The 25,083-nt window shown below is 49.4% G+C and overlaps 1 protein-coding gene across 1 annotated transcript in view; it reads right to left on the bottom strand.

Moving 5' to 3' along the window:
- Positions 1-25,083, bottom strand: part of LONP1 (lon peptidase 1, mitochondrial) — a 277,190-nt gene that overhangs the window by 167,052 nt on the left and 85,055 nt on the right. The window contains exons 4-5 of the mRNA XM_030219602.1: positions 20,781-21,003; positions 4,913-4,974 (exon numbers count right to left, since the gene is read on the bottom strand). Of these exons, the coding sequence (XP_030075462.1) occupies positions 4,913-4,974; positions 20,781-21,003 (285 nt within the window). The remainder of the gene's footprint in view (positions 1-4,912; positions 4,975-20,780; positions 21,004-25,083) is intronic.

Genomic DNA, 25,083 nt, shown 5'->3' with positions numbered 1-25,083 from the left:
GGGCTGGTCTGGCTAGAGAGAGAACAAGTAGGCAGTGTGAAATCCCACTAATTCTACACACACAAATACCAACATATCTTGAGTCAAGTGCCACAAAATAAAAAGCCTCTCTCTAATGTCATTTAATGCTCTTTGTCTACAACTTTCAAACCTAAAATTTCATCTAAATTAGTTTGCTAGTTTCTCTACTGTTACTAGTTCACAGATAGATAGATACAACTGACCCATAAAGCATTTTATTTTTCTTTTCATAAGAGCGCCTAAACGTTGTGGGGTAAGGTGGGGAGGGCTGAGAGGAAAAAGAATGATGGAGCTGGACTAGGGCAGGAGTGCAACACTTGTGGAGATGAGATTACAAAAACAGAGATATTGGTTGGGCTGGTCTGGAAATGAGAGGGAGGGAAAGAGTTCGGTAGGAAAGGGCTGGGTGGGGAAAGGAAGGGAGTCAAATTGGGAAGGAAAACAAGACTGGCGGAGGGGAGTGAAGAGAGAAAAGAGAATCGTGTTGCTGGGTTGAGAAAACAGACTGATGGAGTAGACAAGCGGGTTATTGGTGGAGACAGGCTTAGTGTGGGGAGGGGGGCCTTCAAACTTTTTAAGGTTGAAAAAGGGTCCACACATTCAAAAATGTTGGGAATCCTGTATTAGACACATGAGCGAGAGATACCAAGCGCACTTACTGAAAGTAAGTACATGTGGGCTTAAATGTGTGCTACCGGAAAGGCTCAATATTATGCATTCCAGGGAAAGGTTGAGGACTGCTGAAGTTCCTCAGTCTTCTCCTTGCACGAAGTCATCGCTAGTCAAATACACGCGACAAAAAACAAAACAAAACATACACACACAGCAGGAGAATACAACTTGAAAGAATATGGGTCAAAAACAAAACAGACTAACAAAACCATATGGAGAAAAGGTATAAGAACAGTTACAAACATAAAGAAAGCTAAAGCAGACAGCACATATGCTAACCTAGAATAGATTAACACACAAAAAAAATATTCAAACTCATGAACAAACTACTGAAAATCCAAGATGTACTGGCATCAACTGAAAACACCACCAACTGCTGATGAGCTTGCACAATATTTTAAATAAAAAATAGCAAACACAAGATCAAACCTTGCAAAATCACAAGCATCCATCACAGATTTCCTACAAAAATGCAAAATCAAAGATACCCATACCATGGCAGACAGAACCTGGTCAAATCACCCAAACTAGACACAGTAAAGACATTACTGACAAAATACGCACACGCTTACTGTCTGCTAGACAAATGCTCCAACCATATGATAAGAGACCCACCAGACAGGTTCATTGAATGCTTCACCAAACACATCACATACGTGTTTTCAAAAGGTCAATTCCCATCTGACAACTTAGGCGATATTGTACTCACCCCAATCCCCCAAAAAACAACCAGCAAGATCAGCGATATCACAAACTACAGACCAGTAGCTTCAATACCACTACTGACCAAAACGATGGAGGGTCTTGTAGCACAGCAACTAATGGAATACCTGACACAATTCTCAATCTTTCATAATTCCCAATCAGGTTTCAGACCACAACACAGCACAAAGACGGTCATAACCACCCTGATAAAGTTCAGCAACCTAATAAATCAAGGACAAAATATACTACTACTACAATTCAATATGTCAAGTGCGATTCACCCAGTAGACCACACAACACTAATGGCCCTGATTGACAACATGGGAATCAGCGGAGCAGTGGCAGCATGGTTCAATGGTTTCCTAAGGACCAGATCCTACATTGTAAAGATGTCTACCCAGTTATCAACCTTTTGGATCTCTGAGTGTGGAGTACCACAGGGTTTCTCCAATATCACCAATACTGTTCAATGTAATGATGGCAACGCTGGGCAAAAAAACTGGAATTAATGGGTTTCAATATATTCAGATGATGTCACCATCTACATACCTTTTAACAACAGTATCTCAGAAATACTGAACAAAGATAAAAAAAGGTCTGAACCTCATGGAAAACTGGGCAGGAACTTTCAAACTAAACAGAGACAAAACCAAATTCCTGGTTCTATCCAGCCCACAAAACTCCACATTCCACCAAAAATTTTATGATCAACAATCAAACATACCAAATCAAAACACGACTAAAATATTGGGAATTATTCTCAAGAAACATCTATCACTGGACAGTCAAATATCAGCAGTAACATCAAAATGCTTCAGAACACTATGGAAACTGAGAAGGATAAGAGACTATTTTCCAAAACAATCTTTCCGGATAAAGATACAGGTAACGATACTGTCACAACTAGACTACTGCAAGCAGCATACTTTGGGTGCAAGGAAAACACACTAAAATTATTGCAAACCATCCAAAACACAGCAGCAACACTTATATTCAGGAAGCAAAATACGAAAAAGCTACCCCACTGCTCGAAACACTACACTGGCTACCAATCAAAACAAGACTATTCTTCAAAGCGAACACCCTCATTTTCAAGACACTATTTGGAATGGCACCTGAATACAGTGGTGGAAATAAGTATTTGATCCCTTGCTGATTTTGTAAGTTTGCCCACTGACAAAGACATGAGCAGCCCATAATTGAAGGGTAGGTTATTGGTAACAGTGAGAGATAGCACATCACAAATTAAATCCGGAAAATCACATTGTGGAAAGTATATGAATTTATTTGCATTCTGCAGAGGGAAATAAGTATTTAATCCCTCTGGCAAACAAGACCTAATACTTGGTGGCAAAACCCTTGTTGGCAAGCACAGCGGTCAGACGTCTTCTGTAGTTGATGATGAGGTTTGCACACATGTCAGGAGGAATTTTGGTCCACTCCTCTTTGCAGATCATCTCTAAATCATTAAGAGTTCTGGGCTGTCGCTTGGCAACTCGCAGCTTCAGCTCCCTCCATAAGTTTTCAATGGGATTAAGGTCTGGTGACTGGCTAGGCCACTCCATGACCCTAATGTGCTTCTTCCTGAGCCACTCCTTTGTTGCCTTGGCTGTATGTTTTGGGTCATTGTCGTGCTGGAAGACCCAGCCACGACCCATTTTTAAGGCCCTGGCGGAGGGAAGGAGGTTGTCACTCAGAATTGTACGGTATATGGCCCCATCCATTCTCCCATTGATGCGGTGAAGTAGTCCTGTGCCCTTAGCAGAGAAACACCCCCAAAACATAACATTTCCACCTCCATGCTTGACAGTGGGGACGGTGTTCTTTGGGTCATAGGCAGCATTTCTCTTCCTCCAAACACGGCGAGTTGAGTTCATGCCAAAGAGCTCAATTTTTGTCTCATCTGACCACAGCACCTTCTCCCAATCACTCTCGGCATCATCCAGGTGTTCACTGGCAAACTTCAGACGGGCCGTCACATGTGCCTTCCGGAGCAGGGGGACCTTGCGGGCACTGCAGGATTGCAATCCGTTATGTCGTAATGTGTTACCAATGGTTTTCGTGGTGACAGTGGTCCCAGCTGCCTTGAGATCATTGACAAGTTCCCCCCTTGTAGTTGTAGGCTGATTTCTAACCTTCCTCATGATCAAGGATACCCCACGAGGTGAGATTTTGCGTGGAGCCCCAGATCTTTGTCGATTGACAGTCATTTTGTACTTCTTCCATTTTCTTACTATGGCACCAACAGTTGTCTCCTTCTCGCCCAGCGTCTTACTGATGGTTTTGTAGCCCATTCCAGCCTTGTGCAGGTGTATGATCTTGTCCCTGACATCCTTAGACAGCTCCTTGCTCTTGGCCATTTTGTAGAGGTTAGAGTCTGACTGATTCACTGAGTCTGTGGACAGGTGTCTTTCATACAGGTGACCATTGCCGACAGCTGTCTGTCATGCAGGTAACGAGTTGATTTGGAGCATCTACCTGGTCTGTAGGGGCCAGATCTCTTACTGGTTGGTGGGGGATCAAATACTTATTTCCCTCTGCAGAATGCAAATAAATTCATATACTTTCCACAATGTGATTTTCCGGATTTAATTTGTGATGTGCTATCTCTCACTGTTACCAATAACCTACCCTTCAATTATGGGCTGCTCATGTCTTTGTCAGTGGGCAAACTTACAAAATCAGCAAGGGATCAAATACTTATTTCCACCACTGTATATGCTAGACATGATTGGTCTATCCCCAAGAAATGCAAGCCCAGAAATCAGAGGTTACTTAATTCTTCATCTACCCAACTGCAGAAACATAACCTACAAGACCATCTACACAGTAGGATTCAGCTACCTAGGTTCCAAATAGTGGAACTCAACACCAAAAGCCATATGAAGCATCACTAACTAACTATCTTCAGTTCAGAAAAGAACTGAAAACCTACCTCTTCAAAAAAAATTCTACAAATAACTACATAAACTAACAATGCCCTCTTCCTGTCCTAACTGTAAAACACTATTGTAATCTCATAAGTACATAAGTACATAAGTAGTGCCATACTGGGAAAGACCAAAGGTCCATCTAGCCCAGCATCCTGTCACCGACAGTGGCCAATCCAGGTCAAGGGCACCTGGCACGCTCCCCAAACGTAAAAACATTCCAGACAAGTTATACCTAAAAATGCGGAATTTTTCCAAGTCCATTTAATAGCGGTCTATGGACTTTACCAAATTGTAAATTGTAAGCCACTTTGAACCGAAACTTGGTTTTGGATAACAAAGGGATCAAGAATGCATCAGATAATTAAATAAAATAATTACAACCCGCTACCCTTTTTCTTTTGGAAAAGAGCATAGGGCGGGGATGCCTATAATTAGAGGAACCCTCACATATGCTCAGGGGAGCCTCTCAAAAAGATACTCTGAACTATGAGAGAGCTCCCACATACCAGGACAGTCAGAAATATCACAAGATATGCCTGCATTCCCCTCATAAGTGGAGAGGGCGCTTGGTAACACAGTACCTGTAAAGAGGATTCAAGGCAATGATGTCTCGAACAGTTTTCACAATTTCTGCTGTGAGTGCCTGTCATGAAAAATACAAGGAATAATAAAAAGATGATTAGTACACCAAACTTAAATACAAAACAATGATTCCACAACTCAAGATCACTGTGTAAAATGCAAACTTTCAGGTAAGCCTGAGTGTCTGCTCCCCGAGATCCTTCACAAAGCAAAATTACTCACCTGTAGCAGGTGTTCGAGGACAGCAGGACAAGTATTCACGTCATTGATGTCGCTGATGGAGCCCCAGTGTGGACACTACCCAGAGTTCTGTGACTTTAAAAAGCCTTAGGCAAGCCACTAAGCATGCGCGCATGCCTTCCTGCCTGCCCGAATCACTCATGATCTGCAGTTGGTTAAAAAAAACTACAGAGAATGAAACTCCTGGGAGATGTGGAAGGGTATGTGAGAATATTGTCCTGTGGTTCTTGGAGTGCACCTGCTGTAAGTGAGTAACTTCACTTTCGCCAAGGAGAAGCAGGACACAGATGCGCACATGTGTGAATCCCTAGCTACCAGGCTCACCGAAAACAACAAAGAATGGTCAATAGGGACTTGCAATGGCAAGGACAACTAGAACCAATACTACTAGCAACGAACAGCTGTTCTGAAGGTTGAGCCTGGAACAGAAGAGAATGGGCTTAGGAGAGTGGAGTTGGATTCTAGACTTCAAACAAATTCTGCAGTACTAGGGCAGACAACCTATGGACCAGGTGAGGTGAGGCTCTGTCACCAAACGCCCAAGCCCGTGACATCACAGGCCCATAGGTTAAGCTTAGCTTTTACTAGGGCTGCACATTAATCGTGGTTAACACCACAATTAATGCATTATTTATTAATAGCAATTAATAATTTGCCTTTTGCCTGCCTCTCTGCACATCCACACGTGGTCCGGTATCTAAAATCTTCGGCCCTGCAGCCACGGTACTGAAAAGCTGCCTGCTGCCTGCACTGGGCCTTCCCTCTGACCAATCCTGCCCCCTTGGCCTTCTGACACAACTTCCTGTTTGGGATGGGTCAGAGGGCAGGCCTGGTGCAGGACGCAGGCAGCTTTTCAATACCATGGCTGCAGGGCTGAAGATTTTAGATATTTGTTCATGGCCCTTGGGTCTAGGATGGGCTGAAATTCCCCCATTCTCTTCGGCATGAGGAAGTACCTAGAATAGAATCCCTTCTTCTTCCACTGGTGGAACTGGTTCGATGCATGGGCCTTTAGAAGGGAGGAGAGTTCCTCTGCAAGAACTTCTTGGTGTTGAGAGCTGAATTTTGGCACTGTCCGTGGACAGTTTAAAGGAAGTTGATGCCAATTGTGTACCTAACCTTCTTGGACTTTTTGAAGGACCCACTGGTCTGCGGTTACAAGGGGCCACCTTTCATGGAAAAATTCAGACTCCCTCCTACTGTTAGGCTATCTGGAATAGACACTTTGATGTTGCTATGCTCTGCTGGAGCCGGTCAAAAGCTCATCCCTTGCTTAGACTGGGAAGCTGGTTAGGAGCCTCTGTTGCCGAGGACAGGAGTGCTGAGGCTGGACCTGTTGCTGTGGACAGGATGATGAAGTGAACCTACGCCATTGAGAGTAGTAGGCATTCCTTCTGTTCCTGCCAGAAAACCTCTGAGAAGTGAAGGCCGCAGAAAGAGCGGGCCAAGAGAGGGACTTAATGGTATCAGTTCTCTTTTTGATGATGTCTGCTATCTCCTCCATCTTGCCTCAAAAAGTTTGTCCCCTTGGCAAGGGACAACCACCAACTTCATCTGAACTGCTGGTTCCAGGTCTGAGAGAGACAGCCATGAGAGTCTGCACATGCCGACGCCTATAGCAGAACATCTAGGCACGTCAAAAATATCAAGGGAGGCCATAGCAATGTGCTTGCGACACAATGTGCTGCTTCATGGCTAACTGGTGAAGTTCTGCAGCCTATTCTGATGGGAGCGTGTCCGCAAACTCAAACACACTGCCTACCAAGTTCAAGTAAATGCTTGGGTAAAGCTGGTTAAGACTGGATACAGGAAATTACCATTGAGCCTTAAAACACTTTCATCCCAAAAGACTCCAAAGTGGGAGCAACCCCACATATGCTGCCTGCGGGAGCGAAGGTATGGGCCCTCGTGCTTCTGGATCTTTTGAGGGTGGATTCAACCACCACAGAATGGTGCAGAAGCTGTGACTTCTCAAATCCGGGAGCCTTCTGGAATGTATACAGTCTGCCTTCTTTGAAGCAACTTGCACAGAGATAGGAGCATCCTAATTTTTCACCTGTACATTCTTAAGGATGCTGTGAACAGGCACTGTCACAGCTTCCTTAGGAGGGATGTTATAGTCAAGGAGGTCCAAAATCTTGGCCCTGGACTCGTCCTCGACTTCCAACTTATATGAAATGGCTTCAGCCATATTCCTCAAAAAGTTGAAAAAGAGGAGCTTCTCAAGGGGAAATACTTTCTCCTTTCCTGTGGTGGAGAGGGGTCTGAAGCTAAGCCAAGGGACCTCATAAGCACATAAGCACCGCCATACTGGGAAAAGACCAAGGGTCCATCAAGCCCAGCATCCTGTCTCTGACAGCGGCCAATCCAACGGATTTTTCCTTCCTCTGAGAAGTTTTCTGGCTTTTCCTGAGCCACAGGAGTAGCCTGGCTGACTCAACAAAATAATCCTCATGGGATGCTCGAGTCTGCGCCTGCCTCAGTCTACTGGAAGTATGGCCAAGCAAGAGCGCTGAATCTCCTGGATTCCAGGTTCATATCTACCTCTAAAGGGCTGGAAAGGAGCACCACATCGTTCCACGTCTGCTCCAATGCCCAGTGAGGTACTGGCATCAACAAACGGCTGTAAGGCATAGGATGGGTCTCAACCATGGGCTGAAGCGATACCATAGTTGGCATCGGCGCCCTCGATGTCTCAAGCCACATGCTGCACTAGGATGCATTCCAGCTCCCCCTGTAACATGACTCTGAAGTGCTCATCGAGGGCAGGCTTCTGTAAAGGTGGGGCCAGTACCAGTGTGGAGACAGGCTGAGAAATTGTTGGTGCCAAATCGGAGGTGGAGTTCCAGGTTTGGGTAGACTGGTAATCCTCAGGGCTTTCCTTCCACAGAGAAGGGGTGATCCTCAGGGCACAAACAATTTTCGGGTAATAGTGAGGTCAATGTCACGGAGCTCCTGGTGCTGTGCTTTAAGGAGGACCAATGTTGATGCTTCTTTGCCTTTGCTCAGTGCCCAGCATCAAAAGTCCTTCAGTGCCAACAAGGACAACGCGGAATCCACGCAAGTCCTTGGTGTCAGGTCTGATGATGATCGGCCTAAGTGGGCACTACTGGTGCCCAATTTTAAGGCAAAGGAAGACCTCCTCGATGTTGATGTGTCTCTAGTGTCTGGTGTAGCTCCAGAAACCATGGTAGAGGGTGACTGAAATTGCTTTTTTCAATTTTGGCTAAAACCAAACCTGTCACTGAAACTGTCTGAAACCAAAACTACCTTCCCCCTCCCCTCCCCAGTCAAGGCAGTCATTTTGAGAGCAGAATCAGAATGGGCAGAACTTACTGGGGACTGTCCCAACTACAACCTAGACCACCAAGGATTGTAAGGTAGGCCCAAGGGGGAACTACAGGTGAAAGGGGAGAGGCACTCGGGGGGGGGGGGGGGGGGGGGGAGGGGAGGGATCCAGGAGGAAGTCAAAAGGAACAAAGCACAAAATTTTCAGCTGCCACCAAAAACATATTGTTATTTTCAGCTGAAACCAAAAAACTTGGCTGAAAATTAAAATGACCTTCCGGCCGAAATAGGGTAGAAAAAGGAGTTTGGGCAGAAATGGAAATTGAAAATTAGCCAGCCTCTAAGCCATGGGGACTTGTGCCTTCATGTCGATATCGACTGACTGCACTTTTGAGTGCCAAAAAGTCTTTCATGCAGCGCCTCTACTTTTTTGGGTTCTCTTCTGCTTTTGAGTACAAAGAGAACAATTCGAGAACTTATGATCAGGGCCCAGACAGGTTTGGCACATGTCATGTGGATCAGTCACAGACAAAGTCTTAACATAGTCTGTGCACCACTTTATCCCACTGGCAGGTTTCTGGGACACCATGGGAAAAATAGCCACAGCAAAATTAAATAGTTCAATGACTGAGAAAAGTTTTGGGTTTTTTTTAAGTCTCAACCTGGAGCTCAGGCTTAAAATTAAAAAAAACTCAAAAGGGCCAAAAACGCCTAAGGTGAAAAGAAACTGAAGTAAAAACGAAACAGGAGAAAAGTCCTGCACTACTCAACAAGAAAAATGGCAGGAAGGCAAAGCATACTCAGTGCTTTTTTTGTGCCGGTACACAACGATAAGGCGTTCCAGCACCTCCCCCCCCCCCGGCGAGTCCTGCATCCTTCCTCTCACTCCCCTATTTACTACTACGTCTGACTCGGCAGCGCGAACGGTGCAGGCAGTGATTGAGAGAGGCTGGCAGCGTTGGAGCTTCCCTCTGCGAGTCCCGCCTACTTTGTTTCAACTTCTTGTTTCCGCATAGGCGTGACTCGCAGAGGGAAGCTCCGACGCTGCCAGCCTCTCTCAATCACTGCCTGCACCGTTCGCGCTGCCGAGTCCGACGCTGGCAGCCTTTATTGCTTCACTGGCTGGCAGGCAGGCAGTGGAAAAGGAGGATGCGCTGAGGGAAGGAGGATGGGCTGGGGGAAGAAGAATCGCTGGGCATGAATGAGAGGGGAGGGCAGGGGAGAGAGGAGAATCGCTGGACATCGATGGAAGGGCATGGAAGAGAGAATTGCTGGACATGGATGGGAGGGGAGGGCAGGGGAGAGAGGAGAATCGCTGGACATGGATGGGAGGGGAGAGAGGAGAATTGCTGGACATGGAGGGGAAGGCAGAGAAGTGAGAATTGCTGGACATGGAGAGGAGGGCAGGGAAGTGAGAATTGCTGGACATGGATGGGAGGGGAGGCCAGGGGGCAGAGAAGAATCGCTGGATATGGATAGCAGGGGAGGACAGGGGGGCAGAGAAGAATCGCTGGACATGGATGGCAGAGCAGGGAAAAGAGATTCGCTGGACATGGATGGAAGGGGAGGGCAGGGGAGAGAGGAGAATCACTGGACATGGGAGGGGAGGGCAGGGGAGAGAGGAGACATGCTGGACGGATGGAGGGGAGAGAAGAGAGGAAGGAGATGCACATGGAAGGGAGGGCAGGGAAGAGAGAAGAAATGTTGGAAATGGATGGAGAGGAGAGCAGGAGACAGAGGAGAATTGCTGGACATGGATGGATGGAGGGGTTGGTGGGGAGAGAGAAGAAATGCTGGACTTGGATGGAGGAGAGGGGAGAGAGAATTATTGCTTTATATGGATTCAGGGGAGGGAAGAGAGGAGAAGTGCTGGACATGGATGGAGGGGAGGAGAGAGGAGAAGTGCTGGACATGGATGGAGGGGAGGAAAGAAAAAAGAAGAAGATGCACATGGATGGAGATGAGGGAAAGGGAAGAAAGGAGAAAAACTGCACTTGGATGGAGAAAATAGCTGGATCCACATTACATTATTATTATTATGTATTACATTTGTATCCCACATTTTCTCACCTATTTGCAGGCTCAATGTGGCTTACAATGTTCCGTTATGGCATTCGCCATTCCAGAGTAAAAGTTACAGTTGGTGTTACATAGAGAATAGGTTGGCATGGTAAAATTAAGCAGACAGGCATAGAAAGAAATCAGTCAGAACAAAGGTCGAGAGGTGATGTGTTGCAGTTACAATTATTGAACGTTGTGGTATGTCTTGTCGAAGAGATATGTCTTCAGAGATATACAAAAGTTAGTTAGTTCGTAGATTGTTTTTAAGTTACGTGGTAGTGCATTCCACATCTGTGTGCCCGTGTATGAAAAGCTGGACGCATGTGTAAGTCTGTATTTCAGTTTTTTACAGCTTGGGAAGTGTAAGTTAAGGAATGTGCGGGCTGACCAATTAGCATTCCTGGGTGGTAAGTCAATAAGGTCTAACATGTAGGCCGGGGCCTCTCTGTGAATGATTTTATGAACAAGTGTGCAGATCTTGAACGTGATGCGTTCCTTAAGTGGCAGCCAATGTAGCTTTTCTCTTAGGGGTTTTGCATTTTCGTATTTTGTTTTTCCAAATATGAGTCTGGCTGCAGTGTTCTGGGTTGTCTGAAGTTTCTTGATGATTTGTTCTTTGCAGCCAGCGTAAAGTGCATTGCAGTAGTCGAGGTGACTCAACACCATTGATTGTACCAGGTTGCGAAAAATGGCTCTCAGGAAGAAAGGTTTTACTCTTTTAAGTTTCCACATTGAGTGGAACATCTTCTTAGTTGTATTCTTCACGTGACTTTCAAGTGTAAGATTTTGATCGATGGTAACTCAGAGAATTTTCAGGGTGTCTGATACGGGAAGGGAGAAGTTTGGTGTATTTATAGTGGTGAATTTACTTGTGTTATGTTGTGAAGTAAGTATGAGACATTGTGTTTTTTCTGCATTGAATTTCAATTGAAATGCATCTGCCCATGAATTCATTATTTGGAAGCTGTTGTTGATGTCATTAGTGATTTCCTTTAGATCATGTTTGAATGGGATGTAGATCGTGACGTCATTTGCGTATATGTATGGATTGAGGTTCTGATTGGATAGTAGCTTGGCCAAGGGTGTCATCATTAGGTTGAAGAGGGTCAGTGAGAGGGGGGATCCTTGGGGAACTCCGCATTCAGGTATCCATAGGGGTGATGTGATCGTGTTAGATATCACTTGGTATGACCTCATGGTCAGGAAGCCTCTAAACCAATTAAGAACATTACCTCCAACTCCGAAATATTCTATGATATGTAGTAGTATTTCATGGTTGACCATGTCGAAGGCACTGGACATGTCAAATTGTAAGAGAAGTATGTTGTTGCCAGTTGCGATTGTTTGTTTAAATTTAGTCAGGAGAGTAACTAGTACTGTTTCAGTCCTGTGGTTAGCCCGAAATCCTGATTGAGAGTCGTGAAGAATTGAGAATTTATTTAGGTACTTGTTGAGTTGCTTGGTAACCATTCCTTCCGTTAGTTTTATCATCAGTGGGATGGATGCTACTGAGCGGTAGTTGGTTAAGTCACTTGTACTTTTCTTTGCATCTTTAGGTGTAGGTGTGAGTAGAATATTTCCCTTGTCCTTTGGGAAGAGTCCATTCTGTAACATATAGTTCATATGCGTAGTGAGATCTGATACGAATTGAGGGGCGAGTTTTATACGGTTATTAGGGCATATGTCTAGTTTGCAGTGGGTCTTGGCAAATCTTTTGAGCGTTTGGGAGATGATATCCTCCGTGTCCTGTTTCTGCTATAGGTGAGCCCTTAGGTTCCCTGAGGCCCCGCAAGACCTCAGAGGACAGCCGCGCACCCCGAATCTTCACCCGCGGCGACCGCCATTCACCAAGGGTTGAACCCCCAGCTGCAGGCGTCCAGCAGGACTGCTGGAACCGCGGGGTGACGGCCAGCCTGGCTGGTAGTCAGCAACTCAGTCTCTGAAGGGCAGCTAGCAAGAACGGCTAGCACTGAAGAGGAACACAGTCTCTGAAGACAGCTAGCAAGGACGGCTAGCACTGAAGAGGAACACAGTCTCTGAAGACAGCTAGCAAGGACGGCTAGCACTGAAGAGGAACACAGTCTCTGAAGGTGGCTAGCAAGGACGGCTAGCACTGAAGATGGACCCAGTCTCTGAAGGTGGCTAGCAAGGACGGCTAGCACTGAAGAGGAACACAGTCTCTGAAGGTGGCTAGCAAGGACGGCTAGCACTGAAGAGGAACACAGTCTCTGAAGGTGGCTAGCAAGGGCGGCTAGCACTGAAGATGGACCCAGTCTCTGAAGGTGGCTAGCAAGGACGGCTAGCACTGAAGATGGACCCAGTCTCTGAAGGTGGCTAGCAAGGACGGCTAGCACTGAAGATGGACCCAGTCTCTGAAGGTGGCTAGCAAGGACGGCTAGCACTGAAGAGGACCCAGTCTCTGAAGACAGCTAGCAAGGACGGCTAGCACTGAAGAGGACCCAGTCTCTGAAGGTGGCTAGCAAGGGCGGCTAGCACTGAAGATGGACCCAGTCTCTGAAGGTGGCTAGCAAGGACGGCTAGCACTGAAGATGGACACAGTCTCCGAAGAGCAACACTCCGAGATCCACTGTGTCGGCTTCTGACATCTGAAACGGAAGCACTGGACCCTTCCAGTTCCGTTGTTTAAATTTCCCGCCAGTCCATCCCTTCCCTGGAAGAGGAGCCAATCCCCCCGGCCCTGGCAGGCAAGGAGCGCCTGGATTGGCCAGCCTGCCTTGCAGGCGGAGTCTCATCTTCAACGCGCCAATCCGGCGCGAGTAGGCGGAGCTACCTCGCTGGTCCACTCCGGGCCAGGGAGACGACGCCGGCGCCGCCATCTTGGCCGGCGTGCTCCCTTCTCTGAGGCCGGCGTTCGCTCCAGCGGGTCGCCGGCCTCGGGCCGACCCGCGGCAGCGCTGGCTCCGTCGGCGGCTCGTCTCTGCCGCCCAGGACACCGCGAGCCCCGCCGACCATCGCTCCCCCCCTGCGGGAGCACAGGTAAGGGCCCGGGACGGGACAGTATCCTCCCCGGATGCCCCCTTTTCCTCGGGCCCGGGTTTGGAAGGAGATTGGGCGTGGAAGGCTTTGATCAACTCTGGCGCATGTACATTCGCCGCAGGCTCCCAGGAGTTGTCTTCGGGACCAAAATTCTTCCAGGACAATAAATAATATAGCCTTCCCCGCCGCTTCCTTGAATCCAGAACATCCTCCACCTCATACTCCGGATCGGGATCTGCTTCTAGAGTTTCAGCCTCCTGCCATTGGGGGTGCCATCGAGATCCTCGAAAACTTTTCAATAGGGAAATATGGAAGGCGTTATGCACCCGCAGGGTACTAGGTAATCGCAACCGATATGTCACAGCTCCAATTCGCGATTGGATTGCAAATGGTCCAATATACCGAGGTCCCAATCTCCGAGAGGGCACCCGGAGTCGGAGGTATTTCGTGCTTAGCCATACCTTCTGCCCTGGTTGTAAGACTGGAGCGGTTCGCCGGCGACGATCTGCGAAGATCTTGTATTTGGCAGCTGCCCTCTGCAATTGTTCTCGGGCCATCTCCCAGACCCTTTGCAGATCTGCCAGAGTTACATTAACCATGGGGGTCGGAGATCCAGACGGAAAAGGTGCTGGAAGCCGAGGATGTCGTCCATATACCAAGAAGAACGGAGAGTCTCCCGAGGCCGAGTGGACGCTGTGGTTATATGCAAACTCGGCCCAAGGAAGCAGGGAGACCCAGTTATCTTGACGCTTGTTGACAAATGCTCGCAAGAACCCCTTTAATGTTTGGTTCGTCCTTTCGACCATGCCATTGGTTTGAGGATGGTACGCTGATGAAAAATGGGTCTTTACCCCCAATGCTGTACACAACGCCCTCCAGAAGCGTGAGGTGAATTGGGATCCTCGGTCACTAATAATCCGAAGAGGCAGCCCATGAAGTCGAAAAATGTGTTGAATGAAGAGTTGGGCTAAGGAGACCGCCGAAGGAAGTCCCGGCAAGGGAACAAAATGGGCCATCCTGGAAAAACGGTCAATTACCACCCAAATCACCGTGTGTCCCCGGGAGCTGGGGAGGTCGGTGATAAAATCCATGGATAGCTCTGTCCAGGGGACTGTCGGTATGGACAGCGGTTGTAACTTCCCCACGGGGGCCCCGATTACTGGTTTAGTCCGGGCGCACACAGGACAGGTGGTGACGAATTGAAGAATGTCTCGCCTCATCTGAGGCCATCGATACTGTCTGGCAATGAGACGAAGAGTCTTTTGATACCCGAAATGCCCGGCCCATCTGGACGAATGCCCCCATTGCATTACCTTCGCTCGATCGGCGGCCGGCACTAATTCCTTCGTAGGAGCGACCTCCCCCACGGCCGCGCTGAGGCATGCCGGATCCAACATGGAGTGGATCTCCCTTGTCTCCTCTGGAACCTCAAATGCTCTGGAGAGAGAGTCCGCAGGGGTATTCTGAGCAGCAGCCCGAAAGACCAGTTGAAAATGAAATCTGGCAAAAAACAATGACCAACGGGCCTGTCGGGGATTGAGCCGTTGAGCCTCTTGAAGATACAGCAGATTCTTGTGGTCAGTGATCACCGTGAACCGGTGTTCAGCTCCCTCCAGCAGATGCCTCCATTCCTGCAGGGCTAATTTTAATGCTAAGAGTTCTCTATCCCCTACTGTATAATTACGTTCCGCCGGGGAGAAACTACGAGAGAAGAAAGAGCAAGGTTGGCGCCGGCCTTTGGTATTTACCTGAGAGAGGACCGCCCCGGCTCCCAAAGCGGACGCGTCCACTTCCACAATAAAGGGTTTCTCTGGATCCGGGGCTGACAAGATGGACGCTGAGTTGAACGCCTCCTTTACCTGGCGGAAAGCCACTTGCGCCTCTGGCGGCCAATCCCGGACATTCGCGTTTTTCTTAGTGAGCCCGTCAGTTGTGAATACTGAGGAATAAACTGGCGATAATAGTTCGCGAATCCCAAAAAACGCTGTAGCGCTTTCAATCCCAGCGGTTGCGGCCACTCCCGAATAGCGCGGAGCTTATCAGGCTCCATCCGCAACCCCTCGGGTAAGAGAATGTGTCCCAAAAATGGCAGAGACCGCTGATGAAAAGCGCACTTACTGAGCTTGGTGAACAGACGAAACCGCCGTAACCGTTGCAGCACCGCACGAACATGCCCCACATGTTCGGCGGGGTCTTTGGAGTAAATCAAGATGTCGTCCAGGTATACTATCACCGTGTAGTTCAACAAATCCTCGAGCACAAAATTGATGAATCGCTGGAACACCGCGGGGGCGTTGCATAGTCCAAACGGCATCACCCGATATTCAAAATGTCCCTCGTGAGTATTAAATGCAGTCTTCCACTCGTCCCCCCGCCGGATCCGAACCAGATTGTAGGCCCCCCGCAGATCCAACTTAGTAAATATCTGGGCTCCTTGCAGCCTGTCAAAGAGTTCAGGAATGAGCGGTAGAGGAAACCGATCCTTTATAGTGATGGCATTTAACCCTCGATAATCAATACAGGGTCTCAAGGAGCCATCCTTTTTGGTAACAAAAAAGAATCCGGCCCCGGCAGGGGACGTAGAGGGACGGATGAACCCTTTCTGCAGATTCTCCCGGATGTACTCTTGCATCACCTTGGACTCTCCCCGGAACAAGGTATACAGTCGGCCCCGGGGTGGCATTGTGTCTGCCATCAATCTAATGGCACAGTCGAATGAGCGATGAGGCGGTAGACTCTCCACCTCCACGGGGCTGAATACATCTATGAAGTCCCGATAGGCCACCGGCAGGGAGCCTAGATCAGCCCGGGCCCCCTCGGGCGCCATAGTTAATGCGGTGCAGCCGCCGGTCCGGCCCCTGCAGCAGGTCTCCCGACAGGTGTCACCCCAAGACCGGATCCTTCCCCCGATCCAGTCAATCACGGGATTGTGACACTGTAGCCAGGGCAACCCTAGGACCACCGGGTGAATGGTCCGGGACAGCACCAGGAATTGAACCTCCTCCTGGTGATCCTCCCCTACCTGAAGTCCCAAAAAGGGGGTGACGTCCGTGACCGGCTGCGGTAAGGTAGTTCCCTGAATAGAGGTGACTTGCAACGCCGGTCGACGAGGAAGCGTGGGCCAGCCCATCTGTAGTAGTAGTTCGTGCCCAATGAAGTTGCCCACCGACCCAGAATCCACCAGGGCCCGGGTCTGGATCATGGTCTCGTGCCAACGTAGAGTTACTGGCAGTCTCATCAGGGAAGCCGGTAGGGGAGCGGAATGCCCCAAGACCCCTCCCCTCAAGGTGCCTTGGGGGAAGCGTTTCCCGCCCGAGCGTGACAAGTACGGACAAAATGCCCCGCCTCACCACAATAGAGGCACAGTCCGTCCCAGAAGCGCTTCTTCCGATCTGAGGGAGCCAGCCGTTGACGGCCAATCACCATCGGTTCCTCCCCATTCCCCTTGGAGTCCCGGTTCCCATGGCGGGGAGACGGGCCTTTACCGGTCCGGGAGGCGCCCTGCGCCCACTTTTGCCGTTCCGCCCGGGCTCTAGCTCGCTCCTGGAACCGGGTATCTACTCGTATACAGAGCGAAATCAGGGCATCCAATTGCCCCGGGACCTCCCGTCCTGCCAATTCGTCCTTGATTCGCTCTTGCAGGCCTTCCATAAAAATGGCCACCAGGGACTCCTGATTCCAACGCAGTTCCGTGGCTAGGGTCCGAAAACGAATGGCATAGTCCGCCACCGTCCCCTCCCCCTGTTGAATCTGCAGCAGTTCTGACGCCACAGAAGACAGTCTGCCCGGGAGGTCGAACACCATGCGGAAGCGGCACTGGAATTCGCCGTAATCGTCCAAGATGGGGTCCTGTTGTTCGTTTAATGGTGACACCCATGCCAGGGCCTTCCCCTCGCACAGGCCCATGATAAATCCCACCTTGCTTTGGTCTGAAGCAAATGCCTCCGGTTGCATCCGGAAGGCCAGGTTGCACTGATTGAGGAACCCCCGACACCCTCCGGGGGCCCCATCATATCGTGCCGGCTCAGGGAACCGAGGTTCCGCGCGGAACCCTCCCGAACGGGGAGTCGCTGCGGCCCAGGCCTGGTTCTGTACCTGAAGCGTGGAAAGTTGAGAGCACACGTTTTGGAGCGCCCCTGATAGGGCGTTCAACTGCTCCTGCTGTTGCTGAAGTACCTTGGCTAGGTCCCGTAGATCAGGCTGCGTAGGCGAGCTCATGGCTTCCGTTTCCTGTCCTGTTTCTGCTATAGGTGAGCCCTTAGGTTCCCTGAGGCCCCGCAAGACCTCAGAGGACAGCCGCGCACCCCGAATCTTCACCCGCGGCGACCGCCGTTCACCAAGGGTTGAGCCCCCAGCTGCAGGCGGCCAGCAGGACTGCTGGAACCGCGGGGTGACGGCCAGCCTGGCTGGTAGTCAGCAACTCAGTCTCTGAAGGGCAGCTAGCAAGAACGGCTAGCACTGAAGAGGAACACAGTCTCTGAAGACAGCTAGCAAGGACGGCTAGCACTGAAGAGGAACACAGTCTCTGCAGACAGCTAGCAAGGACGGCTAGCACTGAAGATGGACCCAGTCTCTGAAGGTGGCTAGCAAGGACGGCTAGCACAGAAGATGGACCCAGTCTCTGAAGGTGGCTAGCAAGGACGGCTAGCACTGAAGAGGAACACAGTCTCTGAAGGTGGCTAGCAAGGGCGGCTAGCACTGAAGATGGACCCAGTCTCTGAAGGTGGCTAGCAAGGACGGCTAGCACTGAAGAGGACCCAGTCTCTGAAGGTGGCTAGCAAGGGCGGCTAGCACTGAAGATGGACACAGTCTCCGAAGAGCAACACTCCGAGATCCACTGTGTCGGCTTCTGACATCTGAAACGGAAGCACTGGACCCTTCCAGTTCCGTTGTTTAAATTTCCCGCCAGTCCATCCCTTCCCTGGAAGAGGAGCCAATCCCCCCGGCCCTGGCAGGCAAGGAGCGCCTGGATTGGCCAGCCTGCCTTGCAGGCGGAGTCTCATCTTCAACGCGCCAATCCGGTGCGAGTAGGCGGAGCTACCTCGCTGGTCCGCTCCGGGCCAGGGAGACGACGACGCCGGCGCCGCCATCTTGGCCAGCGTGCTCCCTTCTCCGAGGCCGGCGTTCGCTCCAGCGGGTCGCCTGCCTTGGGCCGACCCGCGGCAGCGCAGGCTCCGTCGGCGGCTCGTCTCTGCCGCCCAGGACACCGCGAGCCCCGCCGACCATCGCTCCCCCCCATGGGAGCACAGGTAAGGGCCCGGGACAGGACACTCCGAGAGAGTGTCGAAGTTGGTCCATGTTCTGTCTGCTGGGGATTCACCAGGGTTTGGGTCTAGACAGTCAAGGAGTTTTACGTAGTCGTTTGAGTTGGTAGGTATTGTGAGTCGTAGCTTTATGATTTTCTCATTGAAGTATTTTGCGAGGTTGTTTGCTGATGGGGTGTCTATACCATTAGAAGTAACCGGTGTAGTATTTAATAATTTGTTGACGAGTTGGAAAAGTTTATGTGTATCCTTGTAGTCTAGTCCGATTTTAGTTTTATAATATAATCTTTAGTTTGTCTGATGATGTATTTGTATTTTATTTGTAGTTGCTTCCAGGCGTTGAGTGTGGTGTCGTCTTTCCTTTTATTCCATGCTCGTTCTAATCTTATAACTTGTGTTTTTAATTTTTTCAGTTCTTCACTGAACCAAGGTATTGCGTTCTTTCTGTGTGAGGTTCTGGTTTGAAGTGGTGCTATGTTGTCTAATATGCTTCTGCATCTGTTGTCCCAATTTTGAATAAATTGGTATGATTCCGTTAGTGCTGTCCATTCGTTATTGTAGAATTGTTGCCAGAATATTAATGGATCTATTTTACCTCTGGTGGTATAAGTTAGTTGTTCTTGTTTGTGGTGTAGATTTTTTATTCGCCATTGAAGGGACATTTTTGCTTTGTAGTGGTGAGACCATGGTGTAGCTGTCCACTTTATATCTGTTGGCAGAAGATTTAGGTCTGAGGAGAGTTTGTATGTAATGATGTCTAATGTGTGTCCTTTAGTGTGAGTTGACTGCATGTTTGGCCAGTAAAGGTTCAGCAATTGGAAGAAATCCTTACATTCATTTATGTTTCGGGAGTTAGGATCTTCAAGATGAAGGTTGATATCCCCTACTATAAGAAGGTTAGAGGTAGAAACACATGTGTTCAAAATGAAGTCCATAAAGTGTGTTTGCCTATCCTGCCAGTTGCCTGATGGTCTGTAAAACAGGACAACGTTTAGGTGGTCATGTAGGGTTAGATGATTGATTCTAACTGAGCAATTTCAAGTTGGGGAAGTATGGATTTGGCTATAGTTGTAACGATGAAGTGGGATCTATAGATTATAGCTATCTATACCTCCTCCAGTCAATTCCATGGAGGGGGACCCAGCTTTAACTTATGGATGTATGGCAAGAAATGAAGAAGAAAGGAGGAAAGTAAAGAAATAAATGGAAAGGAAGCCCTGGAAACGGAGTTAAGGAAACAGATAGAGAACAGCAGAATCAGAGACTGGGACCAATATGGATAGAAAAACAAAGTCACCAGACAACAAAGGTAGAAAAAAATCATTTTATTTTCATTTTAGTGTTTGAAATATGTCCAATTTGAGAATTTACATCTGCTGTCTTATTTTGCACTGGGTATACTGGAGCTGTAATAGCTTACAGAAATTATTTATAATGAAAAAAAATCACGTTATTTTTTCTCCTATACTAGTATAATATTTTCAATGATGTCTGTTTATATGCGCCATAGCTGGTATAAGGGGTGTGGCCAATGTGGGTGTGGGTATCATAGGGGTGGAGCCATATGTGATGACCCCGCCTATGAGTACCGGCACCTTTTTTTCTACAAAAAAAGCTCTGAACCTACTACAGAGAGAAACCCACACCTCGCACAGCACAGGAGACACATCTTCACAAAGAAAGTGAAACTTCCACGCAACTCGGGCAGGTGGTAAGGAACTCATGAATGTGTGGTGGGGGCCTGGGCAGCATCTGCACCAGGGCTTTGTTGGTGACATCACCCATGTGTGAGAATCTATGTACAGCTTTTCCTCTAAAAATGTCTCTACATGTGTTCCTGCTCCTGTGACTCTTTTTATTTGAAAGGTGGCATGTTGTGTATGCCTACGCCTGTGCCCTCTTCTGAGCCATCCAGTCTAAGAAGTGACAGGTTCTGTCCCTTGTGCTATACCCCAAGTCACCCAGTCTTAGGGGGTGACAGACTGTGCCCCTGTGCAGCAGTTTTCTTCTCACTTACTTTCACCTCCTCTGTGACCTGGAAGTCTTCATGCACCACATTCTCCACCTCCACCATCAGCACTTCAGGGGAGGGTGGCTCTATCACTAGTTCTACCATCTGCTCCCTTACAGCTGTCTCTTCAAGCTCCTTCTTGGGTCGCTTTGTCTTTCTTCCTGTCCTCTTCTTATTCTCCTCTACAACTTCCTCATCTTCCACCTCTAACTTTTTATTTATTCGAATTCTGTAGTAATATAAGAAAAAAAAATCAAGTTATACACTGGCTTGGGTGAATCTATTCATAAAGGCGGCTAATATATCCCAATAAATAAATATATATAATATTATCTGATAGAGAAAAAATCCTTAATTTTGCAAATAAATAATGGTGATCATAGGAGCCAACTTCTCAAAATGATTAGGGGGAACTAAACCCACTGGACATTATCCCTCCCTTAACACAGTCAAGGAGTTTGCTCAATATTGGGAGTGCTTAAGCACCCACAGAGCTGGCTCCTATGATGGTGATACTTCAGGATTTGTGGAATTCAGAGCAGAAACAAATTAAGAAAGTCTCTCTGACTAATCACATCATCAGAACTCCTAAATTCCACATATATTTGCCAGGGACAAAGTGCACTTGTATTTTGCCTCCCCAATCCCCAAATAATGAATTTTGGGAGGAACTGCAAGAATATAGTTCCCTTAACCCCACATATGCAGCCTTCAAACATGATCAAACTTCTTAGCATGAGTTCAATGTCAACACAATGCTCTGTATCATTTGCAGGTGCCTAAGGTAAAATTATGTATCATACCTGATAATTTTCTTTCCATTAATCATAGCTGATCAATCCATAGACTGGTGGGTTGTGTCCATCTACCAGCAGGTGGAGATAGAGAGCAATCCTTTTGCCTCCCTATATGTGGTCATGTGCTGCCGGAAACTCTTCAGTATGTCGATATCCAAGCTCCATCCGCAGGACTCAGCACTTAGAGAATTACACCCACAAAGGGACACTCTGCCCAGCTCACCACCGCCGAAACGGGGGAGGGGAATTAATCCAGCTCATCCCCACACAAGTAGGGGAGGGGAATCCATCCAGCTCATCCCCGCGGAGCGGGGGAGGGACACCACACCCGCCGATGCGGGGGGATCTGGCTTATCCTGCAACCGCAACCGCGGGAGGAGCTGACTGACCCTAACACCGCCGAAGCGGGAGGGGTACAAAGCTGCCCTACTGCCGCACGAAGCGGGAGGGAGCGCCGGCAGAATTTAAGTCTCAATCCAGCCCCGTAAAACGGAGGGGAGAGGAATGCAGCAGCTCACTGTAACACAAATTCGTCTCAACTCTTGAAGAATCCATTGAAAAACTTGAACACGAAGTCCTCCTGAACAGGAACTGAAGACTAAACTTGAACCTGAAATGCAACCAGAATATAAACAATACAGATATCTGGGAGGGGCTATGGATTGATCAGCTATGATTAATGGAAAGAAAATTATCAGGTATGATACATAATTTTACCTTCCATATCATCATGCTGATCAATCCATAGACTGGTGGGATGTACCGAAGCAGTACTCACCCAGGGCGGGACATTGAAATCCCTGACCGCAACACTGAAGCTCCAAACCGGGCCTCCGCCCGAGCAGCCACAGTCAAGCGGTAATGCCTGGAGAAGGTATGGGCCGATGCCCAAGTTGCCGCCTTGCAAATCTCTTCCAAGGAGACGGACCCGGCCTCTGCCATCGAGGCCGCCTGAGCTCTAGTGGAGTGAGCCTTCAGCTGGATAGGCGGCACCTTCCCCGCGGCCACATAAGCCGCTGCAATGGCTTCCTTGACCCATCTTGCCACTGTAGGCTTAGCAGCCTGCAGACCCTTACGAGGACCTGCAAACAGGACAAACAGATGATCCGACTTCCGGAAATCATTGGTCACTTCCAAGTATCTGATGATGACTCGTCTCACATCCAGATATTTGAGAGCAGAGTATTCCTCTGGGTAGTCCTCCCTACGAAAGGAAGGGAGACAGAGCTGCTGATTCACATGGAAGCGAGAAACAACCTTGGGCAGGAAGGAAGGCACTGTGCGAATAGACACTCCTGCCTCAGTGAACTGCAGAAAGGGCTCTCGACATGAGAGTGCCTGGAGCTCGGAAACTCTTCTGGCTGAAGTGATAGCCACCAAAAAGACTGCTTTCAACGTCAGGTCTTTCAGAGATGCCCTCGACAAGGGTTCAAAAGGCGGCTTCTGCAAGGCTCTTAGCACCAGGTTGAGATTCCACGTAGGCATCACTGAGTGCAGAGGAGGGCGCAGGTGATTAACTCCCTTGAGAAAGCGCACCACATCTGGCTGCGAAGCCAGGGAAGCACCCTTCAGGCGGCCCCTGAAGCAAGCCAGAGCCGCTACCTGGACTTTAAGGGAACTGAGCGACAGGCCTTTCTCCAGACCTTCTTGCAGGAACGCCAACACTGAAGAAATTGGAGCAGTGAAGGGAGAAAGTGAGCCTGCTTCACACCATGCTGCAAAGGTACGCCAAACCCTGGCGTAAGCAGTAGAAGTAGAGCGCTTCCTCGCTCTTAGCATAGTGGCGATGACCTTGTCTGAGAAGCCCTTCTTTCTCAGACGCTGCCGCTCAATAGCCAGGCCGTAAGACCAAAGGGGGAGGGATCCTCCATCACCACGGGACCCTGATGCAACAGGCCCTGCTCCACTGGCAGCCGCAGAGGATCGTCCACTGAGAGCCTGATCAAGTCCGCATACCAGGGACGTCTGGGCCAGTCCGGACCCACCAGGATTATCCGGCCCGGATGCTTCGCCACCCGGTCTAGCACCCTGCCCAACATGGGCCAGGGCGGGAACACATAGAGAAGCTCCTGTGTCGGCCACTGTTGGAGAAGAGCATCTACCCCCAGGGATCGAGGGTCCCGTCCTCTGCTGAAAAAGCGCGGCACTTGGCAATTGGCCGATGACGCCATCAGATCTAGGCTCGGCTGGCCCCAGCGCTTCGTGATGCCCAAGAACGCCTGAGCAGATAGCTGCCACTCTCCGGGATCCAAGGTATGGCGACTGAGAAAGTCCGCCTTGACATTCATGACTCCGGCAATGTGGGCCGCTGACAGCTGTTCCAGGTTCGCTTCCGCCCACTGGCATAGATTCATGGCCTCCTTGGCTAGAGGGGCACTCTTGGTACCTCCCTGGCGGTTGACATAGGCCACAGCCGTGGCATTGTCCGACAGGACCCGTACTGGCTTCAACGCCAGTACCGGGAGGAACTCCAAAAGCGCCAACCGAATGGCTCTGAGTTCCAGGAGGTTGATAGACCACTTTGCCTCTGCAGGAGACCAGAGCCCCTGCGCTGTCCTTCCCAAGCAGTGGGCTCCCCAGCCCGTCAAAGAGGCGTCCGTCGTGACGACAATCCACTCCGGGGTCACAAGAGGCATCCCTGCAGACAACTTGTCTGTCTGCAGCCACCAGCTCAGCGCCTTGCGCACTGCTGGGTCCAAGGGAAGGCGCACAGCATAATCCTCCGACACCGGAGTCCAGCGCTGCAGCAGAGAGTGTTGTAGTGGTCTCATATGAGCCCTGGCCCAGGGCACTACTTCCATCGTGGCCGTCATAGAGCCCAACAGCTGCACATAGTCCCAAGCCCGGAGCGGAGAGGCTACTAGGAACTGGTCCACCTGAGCCTGAAGTTTGACAATCCGATTGTCCGGCAGGAACACTCTGCCTACTTGGGTGTCGAATCGAACTCCCAGATACTCCAGGGACTGAGTCGGGCGCAGCTGGCTTTTCTCCCAGTTGATGATCCACCCCAGGGAGCTCAAAAGAGCAATCACCCAGTCCACAGCTTTGCCGCACTCTGCATAAGAGGGGGCTCGGATCAACCAGTCGTCCAGATAAGGATGGACTTGTACTCCTTCCTTTCGCAGGAAGGCCGCGATGACCACCATTACTTTGGAGAAGGTCCGCGGAGCAGTAGCCAACCCGAACGGGAGGGCTCTGAACTGGAAGTGTCGGCCCAGGACTGCAAAACGCAGAAAGCGTTGATGAGGAGGCCAGATGGGAATATGCAAGTACGCTTCCTTGATGTCCAAGGATGTCAGGAACTCCCCTGCCTTCACTGCCGCTATAACAGAGCGGAGAGTCTCCATGCGAAAGTGCCGAACTTTCAAGGCCCGATTGACCCCTTTGAGGTCGAGGATAGGCCGTACAGAACCTCCTTTCTTTGGTACCACAAAGTAAATGGAGGAACGTCCCTTGCCAAGCTGATTTTCTGGCACCGGAACGACCGCACCCAGGCGGATCAGATTGTCCAA

The sequence above is a fragment of the Microcaecilia unicolor genome, chromosome 11 (genome assembly GCF_901765095.1).
Source record: "Microcaecilia unicolor chromosome 11, aMicUni1.1, whole genome shotgun sequence".
In the NCBI taxonomy this organism is placed as follows: domain Eukaryota; kingdom Metazoa; phylum Chordata; class Amphibia; order Gymnophiona; family Siphonopidae; genus Microcaecilia; species Microcaecilia unicolor.
Note: the sequence above shows the minus strand (reverse complement) of the source record. Positions and strands in the feature narration are given on the sequence as shown.